General features: G+C 44.0%; 1 protein-coding gene across 1 annotated transcript; it reads right to left on the bottom strand.

Moving 5' to 3' along the window:
- Positions 1 to 356: 356 nt before the first annotated feature.
- TNFSF15 (TNF superfamily member 15) lies at positions 357 to 21,849 on the bottom strand. Its single transcript, XM_032981526.2, has 4 exons — positions 21,434 to 21,849; positions 14,658 to 14,709; positions 13,978 to 14,025; positions 357 to 8,721 (listed from the first exon to the last, which is right to left on the bottom strand). The coding sequence occupies exons 1-4, from the start codon at positions 21,629 to 21,631 to the stop codon at positions 8,294 to 8,296; spliced, it is 726 nt and encodes a 241-aa protein (XP_032837417.1). The 5' UTR covers positions 21,632 to 21,849; the 3' UTR covers positions 357 to 8,293.
- Positions 21,850 to 24,628: the final 2,779 nt, after the last annotated feature.

The raw sequence follows: 24,628 nt of genomic DNA, 5'->3' as shown, positions 1-24,628 counted from the left end.
TGCAGAATTGAAAATTACAGTCCCAGTACTCAATCATATGCTATTGGATCAAAATTCTCTAATTAAAGCCGTCAAAATAAAGGCTCATGAAGATGTCTGAAACCTGTCCTCAGATGAATAGGGCATAATTTCACTGTTCTTGAAATGTTAGGATTATTAATTTTATGTGTGTGGATATACTGTATGTGATTAATAGCTTATATAAAAAAAACCCTACATGACTGAAAAAACTTGTATAACATGCAATACGCAGCACACTTCAACCACTTTGGCACAGGTAAATGTCTGCCCTTCCCAACTGTAAGTATGACCATTTGGTGGGTGTGTAGTAGAATAAAGAATGACTCAGGGATAAATCTGAATCAAATTAAATGTTTTTATTTTTTTGCTTTAAGGCACAAAGCACATTGTAAAGAACTATTTATAAACTCCATTGTCAAAGGCATCAAAGCTACTTTCTAAAAGAAATAGTTAAGTATAATAGAGCTAAACTTTATAACATGGTTTTTACAATTTCTCACATAAAATTAAGACATCTATATATACAGTACCAATAAATATGCAGCAAACATTTTCAGTACTTTTTTGACGTTTTAATATAAAACTCTACAATCAGTGAAAGAACATATCTTGATTTATGCAGGAATGAGAGCATCTGGAAGGTTAGTTTAGTTCATAATTCAGCAAAAATACCCCAAACAGTCCTGACTTATGGTGCTTAATAAACCAGGTTATAACTTCTTAGTCAATGTCTTCCATGCTGTCCCAAAGGATTTAAAAATAATACTTAAAAGACAAAATGAATTTGGAACTATCACTGTTGACAAACTTGCCTCCTATTTTTGCACTTTTGAAGGGAATCATACCTAGCTTTGGCACCAGGTCTCAAAAAGAAACTGAACGGGGGGGTCCTCATTTCCTTGGAGAACCTGTCAGAGAGTTGCTGAGTGTGTTAGAAAATAGGCCCGTTATTCAGCTGCCTGTCTGTGAGCTGAAATTGTTATAGCATAGGACCTTCCAGATCACTTCCACTTCACCTCAGCTTATGCTCCATCCTGCAAGATGCTTAGGAGACAGAGCCTCCATGCCCTGGCAGGGTGAACTCAAAGCTCTTCCCCAAAACAGGACATATTAAATATTGAAATTGTCCCCATGAACAAAGCCAGCAAGTAGCAGATCCAGCTGTGGTTGGGCATCTTGGCCAACAGATGAGAGCTGAGAAAGTTAAAATTTCTTGAGTAGTGTCCTACTCTGCAGGATGAATCTCATGGAGTAACAATTTCATCATATGAAAGTGAGGTTCTCCCTTTCCTCAAGATTTGTGTCCATGTATGTATTTGTTAGCACTAAACCCTATGGAGATTCTGTCCAGGCAGTAGCTGGGCAGTTTTATCCAGCCATCTGAGAAAGTGAGTGCAGCGCAGTCACCACTTTCACTGAGCGCTGCTAGTATCTTACTTGCATTTAGCTAGAAAAATATTATATACACGCCTTTGCAACTCTGGGGGTGAATCATCTCCATTATCCTCACCTTCCCTAGCATGCGCAGCCTTTGAGAAATGTGTATCTCTTCCCCCACCTCACCAGAGAGGGAGCCTAGAAATTTGTAGAGAATAGACACCTTCTGTATGATTAAAGGCAGGCGAAATGAAGCACAATGCTCATGTGGAGGGACTGTATGTGCCAGTGTATTTAGACCACAAAGAAGATGTTAACTCAAGCTATTACCCTGTATGTGCAAAGCACAGAGTAAAATGGCAATAAAACAGGTGAATTCTGCTTAGCTCAATTTAAAACAGAAAAATAATAATAAAATCATAATTTGCTTTTGCTATTCTTTTAAACATGAGGTAGCTATTGGATTTATAAAAAAACCCAAACCACGGACTGACAACATCTTTTTCATGTTACACAAGAAAGCAGTCTGATTCCTACTGTCTAACTAACTCTTGGCTGACCTACAGAGCCTGCTAACAAAGCATCTCAGGTATTTGCAAGTGGATGGAAACCAGGGTACACGTATGTCCTCCATCAGAGTTTTAGAGTGAAAACTTTCCTTGAGCCAGAACATAGAGCCCTTAACCAGAAAACACTTCTGAAGCAGTGTAAATATGATACTCTGGGTTCAATCCAGGAAAATAAAAGAAATTTTGGAAATACAAAATAATATGCCCAGTGGGAGAATGTTTCTCAGTTCTGCTAGTGGAAATAAAGAATTTGCACTCTTGGCAGCAGAGGAATTGAAGATAACACCGCCCATGATGAGAAATACGTATCCAGTGGATGCTGCTATTATGCTGAAAGTGTAAAGACAGCAAAGCTCAAGCTAGAACAGGGCAAAGCGTGCCCAGAGCTCTGCCACCTACAAACAAGACTTTGACCCTCATTTGGCCAAAATTTCCTAGCTGGGTTGTGCCTGGCAGGCAGGACCTGAGCAATTGGAAATGTTCAATTCCCAAGCTGCCAAGGTGTTCTTGTGCATGGCTGTGGACAGGGCAAACCTGCCTTTTTGGCCAGGTGATGCTACTGTGGTTCCTGCCTCCCCTGGGCGCGTAGTGGGGAGTACCAGCCCCTGAATCAGAGGCTGAGCGTACCGCGGCGGTGAAGTTTCTGATGAACACTGCTTTTCTGTAGGACTTGCTTTTTCAAAATAGACTAAGAAATAACAAAAAGAAGGAACCAGCTATTCCCCATGCTGCAAGGGGGAAAAGAGACTGAAAATCTGCTCAACCTTTACTTTTTTTGCCTTTTGAAATGCAAGTTTATGTAAGTGCAGTAGGAAAAGTCTGAATCTGAGTTCGCTCTGGTGAGGGACCTCTAACCGTGAATAAAATAATGATCATTCACATATTAACACACATCAAAATAGGTTTCTTATACATCAGTATTTGTCTGTATTAGCTGATCACTGTGCTATTTGGTTAGTGTTTTTGGAAGGGGACCAGGATCATTAGTTAACTTGCATTTTTATTATCATAAAACTTGAAAACAAGAAGCTAAGTCAGTTCTACTGGTAAAGACACACATCAGCACTGAAGCACAAGACAATATACAATCACTTATATAAAATTCCTTACAATAGCAAAATGCTATACCGGTGTCTAATACCCAGATCTGGGCAAAATTTTTTCACATTTTATGATTCTTCTAAAGAATGAATTTTCTCCTCATTTCTCATCTGAAATGATGGGCCACTCAGGAGATTAATAAAACAAAGCACAGTGTGGTCAGTTATACCATACAGAAGTGAAAAATGAGATTCCTTCAAAATTCTGAAATATCTGCGTTGCAAATCACAAGTGAATACCTTAATCTGTTCCACTTGGACTGTGCTGCAGTTCAGTGTAGCCTGGTAGCATCCCTTTGTACCAGGGGTCTGTCCTGAACAGTTATGTCCAGAATCATCTCAGGATCATCCTCTTCATCATTTTGGTTATGATTAACCGAATAACTTTTGTAATTTCTACACCTCTAGACCTTAATCCTGCCAACATACATGTGCTGGAGATGGTTGATGTAAGCGCTTGTTGATTTGGAGTTTGGCTCTTACAATGATGTAGTTGAGGGTAAACACAGGTAAAACATTTCATCTGCTTTTAATATGAGCAATGTAGATTTTACTCCTCCCATACACTAAAAAGGAAAACTGAGCTTGCTTTTACAGTGATACCCCTTTAGCCACACGCTCAGGACTAAGTACAGCACAAGTAAATGTTGGTAAGATTGGAGCTCTGATCCTTATAGCTTGATTTAAATTTACTTCTGTATGTATATGGAGAGAAAGTTAATGCTTATTTATCAATACTTAGTTTGTAGGGGGAAAGGAAGTAGTAGGTAAGTGAGCCTTTTTATGAATTTGGGTTATATTTAGTGTTAGATTTTCTAGTATCAAAGAGATTAGGGAGGAAGAGAATTCCTAAGAACTAAAATATCTTGATCAGACTTCAAAAAACCCAAATCTGTTATTTTGCCTTTCAATGGTTTTGTTCTGAAAAGTGCTTAAATTTATTTATTTGTTTTCCTAAGAAATGTAAGGGTCAAAACCTGAAATCATATATTTTTAAGTCATTTAGCATGAGCTGCATATTTCACCACTTTTTTCCAGCTTGGATTTTTTTTTATAATTGTTATAGTTTCACATCCGCCCAAAACAACACATATTTTCAGTTTGATCACAGACTGAAAGGTCACTTGTTCACATGACCAGATTTCATCACCTTCTCATTCAACTGAAAATGCTGATGCATATGCATTTTCACATCTCCAGAAATTATAATTATATAATTATTTCTAATTCAATAAACCCAAATTTCTGAGAAAACTTCTGCCCTTATTTAGCTTTGGAAAAATATGAGAATCCACAACTTGGTTTCAGTCTGTTTGAGGTATTTCCCTTTAAGCCTGACCTCTGTCTCACTTCAGTGACTTTTAGTTCATGCCATTGACTTCTCTGGAGGAATATCTTATATACATCAGGGTCAGAATTAGCCCCTGAATACTTACTATAGTTGCTGGTCACTGTTACAGAAATATTATTAGCATTGGGGAGAGTGGGGAATGGAGAAGGAGAGAATTTCCACTAGGGTAGATATGTGGATTAATATGCCTGCACCACTTTAAAACAAGTAATGCCGGATATATTACTTTATCTCATATAAAATGTGCTAGTGTGCTAAATGTGCTAAAAGCTGGTGTGTGTAATGGGGTGCAAAAGCTTGTTCTAACTGGACTAAAATAAATATTTTTGTGCCATGGATAATGAAACAAGAGAGTCACACCTGTAATAGAGCTGCAGCAAGCAATTTTTTGCTTATTAAATTTATCGTTAGTGTACAGTGGACACAAATTATGTGCCTGGTGGTAGAAAAGGTTCACTACTGCCAATGGGCTTCCTAGAACTTCTATGGAATATACACATATATGTATGTGTATGTATATATGGGTATATACCTCATAGAAGGCTCTTTTATTTTATGCCAAATACTGCATTCAGCACTTCTCTCCCCCAGACCTCATATTCACCATCATTCAGCGTACAAGGCATTAAGTGCTGATGACTTCAGATACAGTTTTTATGGAAATCTGCTGTACAAACCTATCGTGATTGAGTTATGGCCTCAGAAGAATGCTGCATCATCTCATTTGTAGAGATAAAGAGCTCTCAGAGTTTCTGTAACTTTCTCACAATGCTTAGAATTTGCACTATAATTTTCTCCAATGATAAACCAAATTCATCCTATATAACAACTCACAGAACCTTCCCTACCTAGTTGCTGAGAATCATCTGTCCTGGATAAGTCACTTCTAAGTCTTCCCTTTATGAGATTTACCACGACATTTCGTGTGTTAGTCACCTAAAGTGCTTTATGTGGTGGTCTGCAAGAGTTGCAAATTTCATGTTTTCATTAGTTCAGATTCTATTTTGGGCACACAATTAAGGGATCAGAAGTTCAGAAGGACTCAACGTGGACTGTTGAGAGAACACTTTAGAAAATCTGAGGTTTGGAAAGTCTTAGGGTTTCCCAGAGAATTACCTTGTCTTCAATGGCCAATAGAGCAAGATTTCACCAGATTTTACTGGGGTGGGGCAGGGTGGGGGTGGTTTCTGAGCAGTAAGAACAGTTCTGTCAAGTAGATAAATGACCAGACATCGCTTCTGAGAAGTAACAATGCCAGGTTGAATGTGCTAGATACTGAACGGATATGGGGAATTTCTCAGCCAGATTCAGCTTAAAAGAACACGCTGAAAAGATGTAGGAAGCAGGAGTAAGGACTTAAAGATGGAAGTCAATCTAACTAATCAAGACATAAGACGATGTTTTGGCCAAGTGTTTGCACCTGCTCACAGGATCATTAATTTCTGCCACCCTAACCTATTTTCAGATATCAGTTTTCTCTGTGCACTGGGGTGATCTTAAGAGAGAAGTTGCATGTGGAAAATTAGATTTGGACAATGAGGTGTCTTTATACCTAATGGACAGAGCCAAGAAGGCAGGAAGGTGCCTCTGGGAGAAAAGGATCAAGAGGCCAGCTGAGATGTGGATGTGGAGAAAATGAAGGACAAGTCAAAGAAAGGATGGGAAAACAAACTAATGAGGTTTTGATGCAGGGACATTGTGAACGTCTCCTAGATGGGCACTGTTGTACAGTGGGCCAACACCCAATTACTAGATTCAAGGAGAATCTGGAAACAGGAAAGACACCCACTGAGGAGAGAAAGGCAAAGCAAGATGGCAATCTGCTAGCTTTTGTGATGCGTTTAATGCTGTCTCAGTGTAAATAAAACAGTGAAGGACTGAGACCTACTGTGGGATCCAGGCACTGCAGAATAGGGAAGGATGGCCAAAAAACTATTTTCTGAGATGATTTACTACATAAAAGCTAGGTTTAAGAAGTATAGTCATGCTGTCAGCATGAAGGTGCTTACACCAAGTCGTGAAGTGGCAGAGATTCTGGAGTCGCCTAGATCTCCCACCTCTTACTCTGCTCCTCTCCACCCTTCACCCCCAGTCTGTCTTGGTCTTCCTCAGTGACCTACACTTCAGCTGTGCTGCTGACTTTGCCTTGTCAACTCAAACAGATCTTTTAAAGCAGTAAATTGTCTCCTGCTAAGAAGAGGCTCGCTGTGGACAAAGCAGCCTGGTCTCGCTGCTGGTTGGGCTGCAATATCACACATGGTCTTTTGTAGCTGGGCTGTCTCCACCAGAGAACTTCTCTGCCCATTTGAGCTCTTCACCCACAAGACCCCATCCCTGGTGCTATGTGTTCCCCAACTTCAGTGCATCCCTGACACTAACAGTGTGCTTTTGGGCCCCACCATGGCTTTGAGTGGAAACATTAACTAGGCAATCAAGCCTTGCTGTCACTTCTGGCCAAGAAGTGGAAAATTGAGGAAATCCAGCGAGGTGAGGCAGGGAAGAGGAAGAGTTGCAGAGAGTGAAGCCTGGTCATCACAGAACGCCCGGGTGGTAGGTGCTCAGGTGTGAGACCTCATGCCAATAAAGAGTGTAAAGTCCAAATCTATGAGTACCTGACCTGAGTTATTATCAGTGATGTATTTACTGTGGAGGAGAAGAAAGCTGGGGAATTTTCCTGAAAGACAGTAAAGTCTATGAAAATAAGTAAGTGCAAGGTGGGAAGCTAAACATTACTGAGATCTGCACCTGGCTGTGGCACACTGTATCATGTCTTTGGATCTTTTGACCTTGTGTAGGGACTACTGGTTGCCAGCCTTCACCCAGGGAAAGGCGGGGGAGTCCCTTGAGGCTAGGGGACTGCTGCAGCATTGGCAATGGTTGCAAGGGAGAGCACCAAGACAGTGATTTCTTTAGTTGCACTTGCTTTGCATTAAACATAATGGAAAGCAAAATATTGCAGAGGTTTTCTCTCAAAATTTCAGTGGTTGATTTAAAAAGTGTGGAAAATTTTGCTGCATGTCTCTCTCTGCCTTGTCTTTTCTGTTTTCCTAATGTTAGGATCTGGCAGGGAGATTTCACTTTCATGCTGAAACAAAAAGTGTTTGTGTGTGTTCCCTAGAAATTTTACATAAGGTTTTAGAGCTGTATATTGATTTATAGAACTGTAAACAATTTCTTGGGAAAAAAAAATTTCAAATAGCTTCTGCAAAATACAAGGTATAATTTTAATCTACTTTACAGGGAAGTTGGAAGGGAATAATTAAGCAGTTAATGATTAATCTGAGCTTTATGTTAGTGCAAAGTACTGAGCAAATCTATTAATAAGGAAATGATGAAAAGTAATTACCTTTTAGAACCAAGAATCTGAAGGAGAGTCATGCAAAACTATACTGAAAGTGCTAGAGAAAGTTCACAACACGTTTTTGAGTTGAGGAAATTATACATTGGAGGTGGAATTAGTGATGTAGCTTAGCTGCAATATTCAAGATCAATATTCCTACCCACAGGTATAAACTGTTCCTCCTTAGCTTACAAAGTTTTGAAGAGCTCTCAGTTTTTACTTTCAAAAATAGATTTTTTTCCTCCAATATGACTTTCATTTTTCCAGGGTTTTTTGTGTTTTTTTTTTTTTTTGTTTTGTTTTTTTTTTTTTTCTGTTTGTTTTTGTTTTGTTTGTTTGTTTGTTTGAATTCAGACTATGGCTTCAGCTTTCCCTACTCCTTAATTTAAGGCTGCAGGGAGCTGCAGGGGAGTAACAGTACAGAAGAAGGATAACAGCACAGAGATCGCACCCCAAGACGCGCCCGCAAAACCAAGGTCCAGTGAGGTCACACCAGGGCCCTGAAGGGAAGCCCCCACCAGCTGCTGCCAGGGACCTACAGTAAAAAGGCACCAAAGAAGGTTTTGTGCTCCTTAGTGTAATCCACCAGCTTGATGTCACTAACATTGACCATTAGTTTGTCCCCTACTTCTAAGGAGACCACAGCACCCAGATAAATGGGCTGGAACCAGCTGTTCCCCTTTTCAGTGAGGGTCTTGGTACCAGTCAGCAGCTGAGTGGGCTCGGGGTAACTGTCGGTGACTTTGGTGATAATCTCAGTGACAGAATTTGTTTTACTGTAACTTCCAATGGGCCCTCGGAAAGTGACCTGAGCGTAGACATAGTAGTCCCCAGACACAGGTATCACCAGTGCGTTGCTGGAATAATTCAGGTTGTTCTTGGTAAAGGCCAAGCCTCGCTTGTCTTCCCACTGCAGGATGGGCATATGGTTCCCCATGGTGTTGACAGGATCTTGTTTCTTCACTGCAGGAAGAAGAGAGAGGGAGAAGAGGTGGGTTAGTTTGCTACAGCTGAGGATTGCTGCTGAAATTAATGTGAGATCTCTACTCCAGAGGACAAGCAATTTAAATTGGGCAATCAAAATGATAGGACAAAAATGTTTCTGTTTTACAGCTTGAAAACTGAGGTGAATTGGCTGCAGGCCAGCTGCCCCGTGATATTTTTGGAGGGTGTCCATAGGGTGTCCAGATCTGAGCAATCGGGAGTGAAAGCCAAGGATGCTTTTGGAAGACCTTGGCCAGCGCAGGCTGCCTGAAGGGGTGTGCTGCGCCTGGATGTCCTGGTTGTGAGCCAGATCTCAGACGATGAGACAGTCATTCCTAAAGGCTGAGTCTCATGTCACCGTGGAGCAATACAGATGACTCTACCCTGCAGGTCTGGGGTGCTATCTTACGTTTTTACAGAGTAAAAACATTGTCCTTAAGTGAAACCAGTGCTGGGGCAGTTGTACACATGGGTACTATGCCTGTACCTAATGGTTCAGGACAGTAATAAGAAATACTAAAGCATCATTTTCTTCAGTAGTGTTGGATTGCAGTTATGTTTCTTAGACAGACACTACTGTGATTTCAAAAGTTTCACAATGATCAGCATGATCTATCACCAAGCACTGAGACACTTGAACTTCTCTTCCTGCCAAGTTGTTTCTGAAGGATGTTAAGGTTTGTTAGTCTTTGTGTCAAACTCAGAAGACCCCACTGTGCTTCAAGAGGCCCAATTGCAAAGAAACACATTATATTGAAAACCAGTTTTATCTCTCCATCTCTCCTTTTTTTTTTAATATGCTTTGCTGGAACAAAAGACTAAGCTTGTTGTTAGCCTCAGCTTTCCTCTAGTCTTTTCCCCAGCCTTGTGCTTAACTGATTACAAGCTCTAATCTAGACCCCAACATCAGTCTGATCCAAGCTGATGATGGTCCCCAGGCTACGGGGGTCTCGGGGGAAGAATCAGTGAACTGCTGCCCTATTCCCCCTGCCTCTCCTCCACCGTTTTAATTTCTCTAACACAAGAGTAAGGAGAATAAGTCCTAGCACTTTTCACTTTTCTGTAGGGAAGCAGAAGAGTCTTCTCTGCTCTTTACTGACTGCCACATAAAATTGTTGTGGTAAAATAGCAGCTGAGTCAGTGAAAAGGAAGAGGATAAAAACCATTAAGATTCTGCCAGGTATTAAAATGAACCTGGAAAGTTAAATGCTGAGAAAGACTGAGGCAACTGATTTCCAGGAAATGAGACCTTTTTCATAAGACTGAGTTAATGCTTCAAGTTGATATTGATTCAGTATTTGGGGAGGGGTTGTGTGTGCATGGACAGCCTGGCAAATGGAATGTAGGTAAGGGAAAGCTTTGAAATTCTCTTGGCAATAACCATTAGGTTTATCCTGGGTGAAATGAGATTCAGAAAAATTAAAGTGCTCAGCTCCCAGTGGCATCCGTTTACCTCTCTTTTCTAGTAATAAATAATCCTTAAGGAGACAAGAAGGTGTTAGGACTGCAATTTCTTGCATATTCTCGGAGTAGCACAACAAAATAATGGGTTTTGTTTTTCAGACTGCCTGTCAGTGCTGCTGAAGTATCAGATCTTTCTGATCTTTCCCCGGGAGGCAAAGTATGTGTGGGAGAACGATAGACAGGGATTGTGATAGTAAGCCAAGATAAACTATAGAAGTATGATAAGGACTATGATTCTTAGAGCCTGTGGAACTTTGCCTGATACAGAGAGAGAGGAATAAAAGAAAATGAAAGTGCTCATGGTCTGCCTTCACCCTCATCTACCTCTTGGGCGTTTAGGGACTGGTCTGAGGTCTGGCAAAAACTAAAGTAGCATTTGGGTCACTCTAAGGTTTATAAGAGCTTGAGTAATACCTCTCAGAGATCAGTTGGTAGCAGACAAAATCTTGTTTGAGATGGAAAGGAACAGAAAAGATCAGAATATTTGCAGAAAATGACCTGGTCTCTTTTCCATCTTGGGGATTTTGGGGGAAAATTGAAGAGAAGCAGCATGTGAAATATTCATTTCCATGTAGAATGACGCATTCAAAATGTCAATGACACTCGATTCAATATTTTTAATAACTAACAGGCATCTCAAGTGAAGTACATGATTTCCTAACTTTTAAAATTAGGCAACTCTAAGTTTTATAGCTATAACCTCCCTTTTAGGATAAATCTCAATCTTTTGATGCTCTCTGTTTTCAAGTTAATTAATTTTTCCCATGTTTTCAGTACTGGTCAAGAGGCTTTGAATACATCATGGCTCCTTTTCTAGAAGCAGCTGTACTTTGTAGTTGTCATTTATTTATTTCATAAATATATGGAGCTATACTTCCTGCAAATATATCTATTACGCTAACTCTTGAAGTAAATAAAATCTGCTTTTAAGAAGGGATTAATTGCTACAGTTCCTTCAACTTTCCCATCCACTATAAATTTTTGCCATCCCTTACATGTGAAATCACTTCTCCTCTCCCCAGATTTCTTTTGGTTTAGTCCCTTGCTGGAGAACCCCTGTTGCTTGTCAGCTTTTGGGTACATTAAGTGTCATGTTGCTGAATGTGTGGGGCTTCTACAGTTCTTAGCCCTCACCAGTGTGAGTGCCTGATACTGAACACTCTACTCGGAGGCCAGACTCCTGGTCCCACCAAGAGAGTCTGAGTCCCCTGCTGTAGTAAAGCCCTTGTGCAGCATGTACTGCACAGTCCCGTGGCTGCAGGGTCTCTGCTGCTCAGGATCATGCCCTGGGAGTTTAATAACTGCCCTTAAATGGTCACTAATTCCAACAATCAAATGAAAACCAGAAAGTGATGTTCCACTCAGATTTAGTGGAGCACCCAGGTACCACTGCAGCACGATAAGCGTGAGCCAGGTACTTGGTGGGGGTTCTCCAACATAGTTCATCCAGCCATGCCACAGGCTGCTGACAAGAAGGAGTAGACATTGGTCTGCATCTTGACCCAAAGTGCAACCAAATAAGTCAGAGAGGAGGTGATGGCATGGCATGGTGCAGTCAGCACCAAGTACACATTAGTGCACAGGAGAGAATGGGGATGGAGAAAAGTCCTACCTAGGTATTCACATATATTGTGCCATTCTTCACTAGCTATAGCCACCCTTGGAGAAAAGATCTTGATGGCAATTCAGGTAAGTCTAAAATGCTCAGTGTGTTTTAAAAAGGCCAAGAGCAAGTGGAAAATTCATCAGTAAGGAACAGGGACCAAAACATCAAGTCATTCTGCTACGGCTAGTTCAGTTGTGCATTTCCATGAAAGTATGGTGGCTAGTTTTCATTCCTCTCACTTCTCTGCTCTCACCTTTAGAATATACATGTCTAAAACTAGAAAAAGATAGGGAGAATAAAGATCTGGAAGAGATTTCCTACAAGTGAGAGTTTGTAGTCTACCACAATCACTTTGAAATTGGTACCTGAAGTAGAGAATGTAACAAAGATCTGAAGAACAATTATTCCATTTTCACATCTGAAGAATAATTATTCCATTTTCACTTTCTATGCACAAGTCATGGTTTCTGAGAAAAGAAGACCAGGGTGGCACTCAAGAAACTATTATGCAGCAAGTTGAAAATAATAGGTAATATTTCCCAACTGTGATGGACCGTCAAGCTTGGGGACACATTGCCACAGCTTACAGCACCAAAAATATGCTTGGGCTAAAAAAAGGCCAAAGATAAGTTCATGGAGACTAGGTTCTCTGATGACTTTGTAGCACAGCAGCCTGGGTGTTGCCTTTTTGCACAGAAAAGGAGTGATAAATTCCCCCTAGCTTTTTCCTTTTCACACTCCTTACTATGGTGAACAGTGACTGGCCCGAAATGGCAGGTTGAAGAGAACAGACACCATCTCGGGGAGACTACTTGGGATGACGGTGAAGGAATTTTTGCAAATGAGGAGCCTGTGGAAATTTAAAGAAAACTGTTGGGTTCTTCCCTGTGGCAACTGGATTTTTGTGCAACCCAGGGAAGTTCCCATCAGCAGAGCAGGGCCTCAGCTGCTCTTCTGAGTCAGCTGCACCAGGAGCCTCTGGGTATCTCTGCCATGGGGGGACTCATGGGGAAATAGAGAGACCTACACTAGCAGACATGGTCTTTTGCTCTTGCAAACTTCCACTTAATCGAAGATGTGATTTTGAACAAGGACGGGTCAGTTTGGAGCTCTAGCAAAAGGGGATGGGACCAAGGATGTACATTAGGAAGGAGCTTGTGGATTAGGGGCAATAAACTATGCCCTGGAAGAAATCAGCCCTGAAATATTGATTGATTTAACCCTGCAGGTGAATTTGTGTGAAGCACCATGCCACTTCTTGCATGTTTCAGTTTCCCCTGGGACAGCACACAAGGTGTTGGGAAAGCCTCTGCAGTGAGCTGTATTTCTGAGAGGTATAAATTGCCTTAGGTGAGAAAAGCTGGGGAGCCTTTCAGCACTCAACTCCATCCGCATGGGAACCAGTCATGAACTTTTTCCTCTTCTCTGGTAATACCTAAATTTTCCAGGTGGGTGGAGCTGGAAAGGATGGGGGAGGGCTCATGACAGTGTCCTTGGTGCGATGACAGCTACACCTTCAAGGCTGAGGTGGTGAGATGGTGGCCTTGCAAATGTCGGCAGCCCCTGGGAAATGTGTGGCAGCCCACCCTGTGATAGCACCTTCCTAATGCAAGATAAGGGCTTGGGGGGGTTCAGCTGGGCATTACCCTTCCCTTGCTTGCTGCAACGTGTTAGAGATGATCTCACTGAAAACAGTGGGTGATTTGATGATAATATGGTGTGTGTGGCCTGAGTCAGGCCTTGCAGATAAATAAGGTCTAAACCTGATCTTATTTGACCTGATTTTGCTCCAAAACTCTTCCCATTTTGCTTCTCCATGAGGGATCACTCCAGCTCTTTCCCCTGCCTTTTCTAGGGGATTCAGCAGATCACTAAGATACCAGGTACCTATTTAAATTCAGTTACAGAAGCTTCTCATTCAGTGAAAGAAATGGCTTAGAAAAGTGTCAGAACTTGTCAGCTATCTCCTTTGTGAGCCCTTTTCTACAAACACAGGCTGCAGTCAATATGTCGTGGTCAACAAGGCAAAGCTGATGATTATTTTCCCCATGTTTCCTGCAACACCTGATCCTATCAGATCCATATAAACCAAAATTATTGCACTGAAAACTGCAGCATCTACTGTAATACCCATGGGAAACATTTCATTTTCGAGCAAGTATTACCTGTCAGGTGTGCTCTTGGCTTTTCTTCACTGGAAAATGTATCTGTAACTGAGGAAAAAAAAAAAAAAAAGTGTAAGGATGTTTGCTGCTATTTAAGTCCATGAAGTGTGAGCGGTGATCAATGCTACTGAGGAAACGTGTAAGTCCTTTCCATTTCTATATATGTTTGAGTCAGGAGTTATTTGCCATGATTGTTTATTGACAGTGTTGAGGCAATAAAATCCTTTTGCAAATGAGCGAGCTTGTCAGGCTTGCTGTGGTGTCGGCAGGGCACATCAGGGCTGTGTCTTAAATTGCTAGAGGGTGAACTGAGGGGAGGTGTGGTATGCACGGATGAGTGTGGTGCTTGTGGGCTCCTGAATTAGTGCTTTTGCTTGTTCAGGGAGTTACACTGATCTCAGAGAGCTGCTGAGGAAGTCTGTGCCTGCCCTAGAAGGAGCAAGCTTGCACAGCTCTGGGATTAGACATGCTTGCACTTCTGCTATGGCCCCAGTTATCTCCCTGCATCTTGTCACCCAGGTTTGCTTCTGTCTGCCCTGGCCTGTTTGGCTCGGGAAGGATTTGGGTGGTGAGAGAGAAGGGCAGGTGGGGAGGCATCTGCCAGCAGCGTGCCGCGGTAGCGATTGCAAAACCTCAGTAAACAAAGGTGTTTGGGATGGGGAAAGGACTGGCAAACTTACCAGTATGTACTGCCCGTTGCTTCAGAAAGCGAGAGCCCCTCTCTTCTGTGACCTGAAGGAGAGATATACAAGCAGTTAGCTCAGGGCTCCAGGGTGTACAGTACTTCCACAGAGGGTCTTGTTTGCTTTATCCCAGAAAGAGGAATATGCTACAGTGATATTATCAAGTTCAGATAAAGCTTTTATGTTAAGGGACAAGCCCTGACAAGGCTTTGCTTCATTGCAAAAGTTTTCTGCTGTTTGCTTGAAACTGCCTGCATCTCTGAAAGCGTGCCAGGGATGGGACTTGGGTTCCTGTGGTGGTGGTTGTGTTAAGCTCCAGTCTTGTTCAGAGGCTGGAAAAGCCCTTGGCCCAAGTGGGAGAGGATCGGCAGAGTGGCCAGTGTGAATTAGCAGTTGATGACCCTCCTTTGGGATGGTGCTTCCATCCAGCACTGCTGGAGCACCTCTGCTGCTCAGACTCTCCCATCCCTCAATCTGTGCAGAGCAAACAGAGCAAGCAGAGAAATGAGTGTTTCTTCCCTGCCTCAAGATCCAGCAGGTCTGAGCCCTTGCAGGCACAAAGGTTCACCCATAACGCCAGACTAGCTGAGGTGTACCTGCTACACCTGCTTTTTTTTCAGCATCTGTGTTGTTTCAGACTGTAAGTCCGCTGCTTAGGTCTGCCTTGAATGTCGGGTAGCCTCCTTGGGAGATGGAAAGGAGCTGAGCGGGTCTGAGAGTGCCTCTGGCAGAGGCTGAGCTCCGCGACAGGCTGACACTCCACCGAGGGAAGGCAGGGTGGATTGCGCTTCCTTGCCTCTTACGTTTTCTTCTAGAACGGAACACCAGCACACTCATAACCCATCCCTGTGCCAACCTGCATTTGCATGGCAGCAGGGCATGGCCCTGGGCCATGCCAAGCTTTTCTGATGTTTAGGTCAAGCAGTTCAAAGGGAAGCTGCTGTCTGCCTGCCACACGCCTACCAGGGCTGATCCTTCTGAATCACACTTAGGTATGGCCGGTGGCTTCTTGCCAAGTGCCGGTCCTCTTACGGCAGCCTGCAAAGCAGCACGGCTCCTAACTGGAGGATGCTGTGGGGTCCAGCCTCCCTGGGGTGTGAGGAGCATCCCTTACGCCTTCCTCAGGGTACAGTTCACTGTGGGTCTATGCCAACAGTGTGCTTGCAGAAAGCAGATAGTCTGGGTTATGCAGCCAGTTTAGGGTCGACTATCAAGGCTGTCAAGAACACCTATCACACAACATTTGTCAGGAGCATGCTGGTCTGGTATGGTGCATTTTATGGTCAGCTACAATAAATACATTGAACGAAGTAAACTGCAGTTGATCAGCTTGCAGCTAAGGATTTGACGCACATAGCTTAACAAACAGGATGAAATAGTTATTAACATGTAGGTGCTGAATCTGTGTCCTGATGACTGTGTCTCACCTAACTTCAAATACAGCAGGAGAAGTAGAAAATAGGTAATTTGTATTGGCTGGGGAAAGGAGAAGTCAGGTTTCTTAGGTTTGGGTCTGTAAACCACTCTAGTAAGCCCAAATATATTTTTATGTTTTACTAGCAGTAACCATCCATGTGCTCCTGCAGAAAACCATAATTTCTAAACTAGTTGCTCCAGCATGTTGGAAAAAAATAATGGAGAATGAAAACTGCAGGGAAATGTATCTTTTTTTTTTTTTCCTCCCTTCCCCACCTGCATACACACATATAGCCCAGCCATAGCAGTCTGCTGCTCTGCAGGAAATGTCACCTAGAAGAGATGGTGGTACGAAAGCTCAGTGTGTGGCTGACAGAGAGAAATAGTGTTGCGCTGTCAATGAAATGTCTGGGCCTTTCATTATGACTAATGACTTTCTCCAAGGCTCCATCTGCTTGCTGTGGTGTCTAAACCTGACTGTACTTTTGATGTGGCACAGAGTCATAGCCAGGTAGCTTTGTCCTTCCCCTGGTGGGAAGCACAAGACTGGTGTGGAGGATTTCCCTCAAACACTCCCCCTTGTTTTTAGCCAGATGCATATGCATATGAGTATATTTTACACCATTATTTGTGTGACGCTTCCTACATATTTATCAAGTGTCATATTTTCTAATGATGCTAAATACTGCAATGAGCTACAAATCCATCACAAACCTACACTTAATTGTGTAACTTCAGTGAGACTGTTTACATATTTAAAGCCTATTTCTGCTGAAGTACTTTATATAAACTGGGATGTTGTAATACAGAGGTGATGGGGAAAGTGGGATGGATATCAGGAAGAATGCTGCTTCTTTATAAAAAATAACAAAATGGTTTTGACTAAAAACTGGGAATTGTTTTCAATGCAATATCAATTTACTTGCTTTCAAAGAAAGCTAGATGGAAACTCCAGGTACAGGAGCTGCATTCGTAGGTGTTAAAGGACAGTTTGGTGCAATAGATAGAGGAGGGTGCTGCAAGGTGTGACATTATTCTCTTCTTTGGCAAAGGTAGATTTTTTTCCATAATTGTGCTGTTTGATAAGGACACAAAACTAAACCTTCCATAGAAACTATTCAAGCTCTAGTCAGTGTTACCAAATGGCCACGTATTAGTAATATTTGTCCTAAATAGGCACAGAGTTTGCACATTGATAGTGTAGATGAGGTGGTAAGGGAGAGCTAGGCAGCATGAGACAATAGAGAGATCATTTACACAACTAGTGGTTTTCTCCCTTTTCTTGCCTAGCTGTGATTCTGAAAAGTTCACAGCATGGCTTCAATTTTCCCTTTGGTTACTGTGGAGAGACTGTAATCAGCACTGACAGATGATGAAAATCCCACCTCACAGCTGACTTGCAGACAAACGACGTCTTGGACAGACGGTTCTAATTACCCTGAAGACTGCGGTATGCAAAACACTTCTATATTATTTTGATACCAAGAATGTTCAAAAGCCCCACTGTATTTATATCCATATATTGCTAAAGCCAAAAAGAAGAGCTGAACATCCCCTGTACACACACTTTGCCTCTTGTACCTCCAGGAAGGGCTGGGGGTATCCAATAGAGAACTATATGGGAAAAGCAGCTTGGCACTGCAGGCAGAGAGATTAATTAGCAAAATATCCCCAGCACCTCCATCCATTCTATTTTTAGCAAAAAATGTTATTTTACAGGCAGATCCTCTGCAGGTTATATGTGGTTCATACACCCATGATTTTGCTAGCTTCAGAGATGCTACATGGCCTGGGCTGGGCATTTTTGGTAGGGACCTGTCCTGTGCCAATAAAAACTGGGAGTGTAAATAAAAAGCGGGAGTATTTCAGCTGGACTATAGTGCTCAGTGTAAGCATTCAGCCAGGGCATGTGCTTACTGGCTTCTCTGCCCATGAGGACCATGTGCTTCAAGCAGCAATGGCCAGTCAGGAGTTTTACTGCTGCTGGATTTTGGAAGGGGAATCCCACACACCTGGACCTAGGTGCAATGCTCACTGCTCCTCCCCAGGCATTTTTCTTTCCCTACTGATCAGGAAACCATTTCAACCTCTCTTTCCCATTTGGGCAGGCCATTAGGGCTTCTGACTGCAAGTCTACATGTTCTGGCAGCCCTTATCTGAGCTTTGTTGCTAGATTTGTGCCTTCATCCTGTTGGATGGGACCCAGGTGGAGCTGTTAGGACTTTAAAGTCCCTCCTGTATTGCAGCAGCTCTTTTCTCCATTGCAAGGCTGACATGGCACGCAGGTTCATGTGCAATCCTTTAGACAGGTTTTGGAGTTTCCCTTTATGCTGCTTGTGGCCCTGTCATGCCAAGGATGTTACAAAAATAAGCCCAAGTATCAACATCTCCAGGCCACAGGACTTGATGCTCTGTTGCACTGTGCTAGCTGAGCGGGTTGCTAAAGTAGCCAGAGATGCTCTCCTGGCTGCTGTGCTGTTCCCTTGGTAGATTTGAACGCTCAGACTGAAACTTGGCTTCCTTCTGGGGAAGGATGCACGGCAGTCCTGGCCCATCCTCTGGAAGGGCACCACTAGAGCCTTTTATAGATTTCCTACTAATAACACAAGCCATGTGTCATTGCTTAAAGAAGCCTATTTCCTCACCTCGCTCTGACTTGTAGCACAAAAGAAAGTGATTTCTATTTCCAAAAGGGAAGCAGCATAGTGAGCCTGGAAGGTGTCCAGAGAAACCATTATCAGACTTTAATTATTCATGCAAGACACATTATACCATGAGAGAGAGAGAACCGGTGGCTTACACATATTGCTGTAACAACAAAACTTGCCCTGCTTTTCCCTGAAAGGTTCGTTTCCAGAGGAAAAGGTGAGTTTGTATCCCTTCAGAGGCAGAATGCAACACCACACACACCCACACAGAAGCAGAGATGAATAAACTGCCTTGCCCTGCAGGCAAATCAAAGAGGCACACCCCTGTTGCACAAACCTTCCCTGGCTCCCCTTCTCCTCCTCCTTGCTCCAGGAAGTACCAGCTCAGGAATTTACTACATCTGCTTCTCACCTGCCCAGCTATGGAGTCCCTCCCTCCTCCCAGGACTGTCCCCAGTGCATGAGAAGTTGATAATCTGGCATGTGTGGGCTGAGGTCTGGTCCTGGGGCAACGAGAGAGCTCTTCCCACTGCTGCAAGGGTCAGCAAGCAAATGCCCATCTGGTGAAAACCTGGGTCTGCCCACTTGCTCCCGGTACACCCAGGGCATCCACACCCCAAAACCAGTGCCACAGAGAGCCCTGGCACATGCGTTTAGTCCCAAGCTAGTCCTCCTCATTTGGGCTATCAGTGGGGTGCGTGAGGAAGACAGCCTTTACCAATCCAGTTCTAACATTTCAAATGCAGAAGGAAATGCAAAAACACATTTTCCCAAGGGCCTTTTTGCCCAGAAATGTTTCCATGGACTGAAAGGGCCTACAGCTGTGGCAGGATGCAGGACTGAACTGCTGGGCTCAGCCCGTGACATGGCTCTGAGGGGAATTAACAGAAAGCTACACAGGCAGACAGATCCACCCATCTGTGCTCTGTTGCTGGACTACACTGGTGATACAGTTAGTCACCAGCAGAGTGGATGAAATATTCTGAAAATGCAGCATCCAGTTGAACTGTAGCTGGGCGCTCCACCCACTGGGCTTGGCACAAAGGCAGTGGGCAGCCAGCCAGCCCCAATGATTTCTCTCTTCCTCTCTGGGACTTGCAGAGGCTGTAACTCATCTGATCACCTCATTACATCATTGTGGGAATACTACACGCTAATAATTCAGTTCATATGCATGGAAATACACACTAGCGTAGCCTAGGCTCAAGCAAATCTAATGGCTTACTTTGCGCATTTCCTCCTAAAAAGCCAAACCCATTCGCAAAAATACTTTTCTCTGCTAACTCTGCAAACAGGGTCGAGAGCAAGAAACACATTAGTCCAATCAAGCGGGCTAATGTTTTATTATTATTTCACTCTAAGATCGTTTGAAGAGCTCACTGTTCTGGTCCGTACAACCTCACAGGACACAAAGAACAGTGCAGAAAGAGTCTGTTCGCTCCATGTGCACCTGCTCTAGCTGGCCCGAATAGCAGTAGCAGGGTCAGCACAGTGACAGGCACTTCCACATGTGCAAGAAAGTGGCAGATTTAACAGCCAGAGGTAGCGGCCTGAGGCTGCTGCCTCTCCTTTCAGCTGTGCATGAAGGTGTAACTGGGTAAGGCAGAAGATGCTGCACCTGGAAGCCGGCATCGCTTGGGTGCCAGACAGTGGATGTGCAGACTTGAGGCCAAACAGGGGCTCGCACGCCTCTGTGCAGCCAAGAGCGCGCACGCACGCAGCCATGGGTACAGCTGCCACGCTCTCCAAACATCCACAGCCTAAATGTGTGCAAGGTTAGAAATCTGCCTTCGAGGTCACTTACTAACACTGCTTTCTTTTGCTGTTCCTCAGTGAGCAGATAACAAGCAGGCTAATTAGTTGGGGAATTTCAGACCCGAAGCTAAAATTAAAATCTTCAGAGCTATGCACATACAGTCATCCTTCTAGAATGGGGCAGACCTGCTGAATTCATCTCCTACCATGGAGATACGCATCTGTTTGCAGCCTGGCATGAGGAGTGGGGCTGCATAGAAGAGCATTAGAAGCAGCCACACTAACAAGCTTTTATGCTAGAAGCAAAGTGACTTTAACTGTCAGAGGAGAAGAGCTGAGAAGACCCTTAGATCTGGAGAAAGTTTTGATGGGGAGTAAAATTTCAGATGCAGAATTTAGGGTCAGACTCCTTAATTGTCTCAAATCGTATGTCTGCAGGAGTTTGCATTAGTAATATAGGAAAGTTGTAGCTGCCTGACCAGCGATGGATGATGGGCACTGACCCACTGACATCAGCAGTGCAGTCAGCAGATATTTGCTGAAATAGGACACTGGGAGGGGGAGTCTCCAAGTTAACCCGAAAGAAGGGAGGAAAATGAGTCATGGTGTCAAAATCTGCCTGAAATCAGTGGATAGACACTGATTTCCGTCAACTAGTGATTTTTCTTAAGTGTTTCCTGCAGCACGTCAATAGAAGTTTTAAAGTTGTACGTTGTACTGTGACCTTAGTGAAATCAAGAGAAGAGGAACAGAAACCGTTAGTTAAAAAGACCAAACAATAATAAGGTTTAAGCCAGGCACATTAGCTCTGCGTAAGGAAGAAGGAATGCTCCGCACGTTCCCTTAAACACGAGAAACTCATAAAGAGAGTAAAAGAACCAAACAAACCCAACCCTGGAGACGCGGGACACGGTGCTCTCCTCACAGGGTGGCAGGACAGAAATCGGCTCTTACCTGGCCGGCGCAGGAGCTGGGGGCTCTGAGGTTTCCAACCAGCAGGTAGGCAGTGGGCAGCATGAGGACCAGCACGGAGAGCAGGCAGAGCAGCACCGCGCACCGTACCCTCCTCAGGTCCTCCCGGAGGTGCATCCCGGAGGCTCGGCTGGTCCCAGGAGCCCCCTCCGCCAGCGTTATCTCGGCCACACGGTCCATGCCGGCGCCTGACGTGCGAGCTGCTGCTGTTCCTGGAGGGGAACCGGGAACGGCAAAATCTCTTCTGGCGTCTGCCCTGCATGGAGACCCCCATTAAATATAAGAGCTGCCCCGAGTGTGGGAAGGCACCGACACACACACACCCTCCCTCCCAAGGAATGCACCGCCTACAATAGAAACCTAGCTCAGGGAAAGAGAGCACCGCGGCTCCCCGGGTCCCCGAGGTGCCTGCTGCATGCCTCCGTCTGGCTTTTTTTTCCCCCTCACTGTACAGAAGGAAGCTAGGAAAGTCCCAGTGGGTGGAACCAGGATAAACCCTGCTGCTGGGCTGGATAAGCTTTAAAGCTTTTCCGCATGGCAAAGGGAACATGAAACCAATGGGAGTGAAAGTGAGAAGCAGGGGGGGAGCGAGAGCGAGCGGCCGAGGTGAGCGGGCGGCGTGCGGTGTCCCGGAGCCCCGCAGTTTCAGTGCAGCCCTGGGAGAAAAGGGAATAGTCTTTTAGGGAAGGTGAGGCTCTCGCAAGTGACCCCGAGAAGGGTTCTGGTTCTCTGAAATGTTGTTTCATTCCTACGTTTTAGCAGCATTTGCAGTGGGCTGCAGGTTGCTCAGTGTACCTTTTGCACCAGAAAGTCCAGGGTTAGGCCTAAATCAGGGTGTTTAGCTGCTGTGGGGTTTGTCTTCTCTAGACTCATTTTAATTGTGCTTTCACAGGAGCCTGTTACCATTACTTGGAAAAGCTGTACTTGGAAAAAAATATATTGTCTTACTTTATTTATAGCTGCTATCTCTGATAAAAGGGGCCTGCTGCCTGTTGGCAACCTCAGGAGCTGCTCTGCAAGTGATTTAGGAGAAACAAGCTCAGATGGCAGCCGATGTTCAGCTGCAAGGGGCTTGCTTCTCCCGGGGAAGGCGAGTTGCAGGCACAGCAGCAGCCCACCCCTCTGTCTGCTGGCCCTGGCAGGAGCCGTCACTGGAGATGTTGCCATGTAGACTTCTCCAGATTGTTGAAATTGGAAAAATTTTCCCAGGAAAACACATTTCTCATCAAAACTGAAACTTTCCTTGATTTATACATGCACACACACTGATGTGCAGAAACTTCTCCTTTTTCCCTGGGTAGAGAAACAGGGTGGAAACTTACTCATTTTTTAGTGAGAGAGCAACAAGGTTTAGTTTCCCCAACCTCCCCATGAAAAATATTTGAGATTTGTGTTATTACAAAATAGTATCAAAGAAAGAAAAACAATTTGTCATGTCCCAGTCTGTTTGCAACACCCCCCACCCCCCAATAACAATTCAGCCAGCTCTTATCACTTGCATATCAGTAACACTGCTAGAAATTTTACTATTACTATAGTCCAGCGCAGCTCTTGATACACTAGAAAGCCAGAAGTTGTGCTCTGAGCAGAAGATATAATTTAGTAAGGATGACTGAAGATGTCAGCAGTGGGGATCGGGATCCTTGCCAGCAGACTGGACAGGGAATAGGCCAGGAAAAGAGAAAATGTGAAGGAGAAAGCAAGAAATAGTGCAACCCAATATGGTTTAGGGAGACAGGACGAGAGGAGCTGGTAAAGCACCAAAGGATGTGGGCTCTAATCTGAGCCAAGCCACATAACTCCTTTGTGACCTTAGGCCTTGGTGACTGACTTTGTTTCTTTCTTTAATCATTGTTTGTTTTCATTTAGGCTGTAAAACCTTGAGGACAAGGACTACTCTCTCTTTTTATAGCACCCAGAACTGATTTCAGGGCAGGCGTGGCTTCATTTGTCACAAATTTAAAAAACAGAATGGGCGGGAAGGTGCTGCTTGGATCAGTAGAAAGAAAAGTCATATTTCTGTGGAAGTGCTGTGTAGATATATGATTTTTTTTTTTTTTTTCTGGTGTCCCAGTTGTTTATTCTTGGACAGAGTGCTAAAAAAACAATACTAATATTTTGGCCATGAGTGTCAAAGTCAATTTTCATTGTGAGTGCCATAAAATGCTTAATGTATATTCAAGGCATGTGCCTTACAAGCAGACAGCCACAGATATTCCCAATCTGTAAATCAGCAAAACTCTTGGAGTTTTTTTTTTTTTTTTTTCCCAAGGAATTCCAGTGGAGTCTGTTCTGAGGTAAAAGAGCTTCTAAGAGCTTTTATTGGCCTGGGACTTCTTCCAGTGATGGGTGACCTGCAAACCTTTGGCTGAAAGAGGATGAGTAGCTGGAGCCTTGGAGAGCAAGGACTGGGCTCTTGAGATGAGATGGGTTCATACTCTGCACCTGGTTCATGAAGCCAAGCTGAGAATTTGTTCTTAAAAATGTCAAGAAAGGAAGGAGAAATTTCTTTTTCCCCTCCAGAGCGCAAGTGCACCTGGCCCATGGCATGCCTTTTGTTTGCCGAGAGGTCACTCCCCCAGGATGGATCAGCAAGGCAGCTTCAGAGCAACCAGAATAAACCTGGGGTTATTCTGTTTATTCTGAAACACCTGGGTGTCTGCAGACCTCCCACGCCAGCGCTGGGCCCTGGCCGCCCTTGGCTGTGCCGCACCGTGGAGGCTGCTCCTGCCTGGAATTTCCTGGCCGTCCTGTGGCTCCACAGCAGGGCACGGTGCCCTTTGGTGGCCACGACAGTCTCATCTTGCCTGTGAATGGAGCTGGGCTGGAGTGGGCAGGGGCAGTCCTGCTTGGCTGTCAGTTGTGAGACTCCCCAAATTTCGCCTGCTGCTCCCCGCTTGCCTCACCTGAGCTCTCAGTCCTGGCTGTTGGGTAAATTCTCCTGCTCATGTCAGACGTGTCCCAGCCTGTGATTCTTGATTAGTATCTGCTGATTGGAGAAATCTGCAGGGGTTACCAGTTCAGCTCACCTCTGTAGCTGAACAAGCTTTAAAGAGGGGAGATATTCAACTGTGAAGTTAAATAAATAGAGATGTTTTTAAAGAGAAGATAAAGCATGGAAGGAATTAGGCATCCAAAGAAACAGCTTGTCACTGGGGCATTGCACCTCTATGCTGC

Source organism: Tyto alba, unplaced genomic scaffold (genome assembly GCF_018691265.1).
Source record: "Tyto alba isolate M040663 unplaced genomic scaffold, T.alba_DEE_v4.0 Super-Scaffold_11, whole genome shotgun sequence".
Lineage (NCBI taxonomy): Eukaryota > Metazoa > Chordata > Aves > Strigiformes > Tytonidae > Tyto > Tyto alba.
This window is presented reverse-complemented; position numbering and strand designations above follow the sequence as displayed.

Excerpts from the sequence above, each read along its gene's own strand:
- TNFSF15 (XM_032981526.2), bottom strand. The coding sequence starts at position 21,631 with ATGGACCGTGTGGCCGAGATAACGCTGGCGGAGGGGGCTCCTGGGACC. Across the intron at positions 14,710-21,433 it reads CCAGCTCCTGCGCCGGCCAG|GTCACAGAAGAGAGGGGCTC; the intron begins GTAAGAGCCGAT and ends TCTCTCCTTCAG. Across the intron at positions 8,722-13,977 it reads GCCAAGAGCACACCTGACAG|TGAAGAAACAAGATCCTGTC; the intron begins GTAATACTTGCT and ends TTCTTCCTGCAG.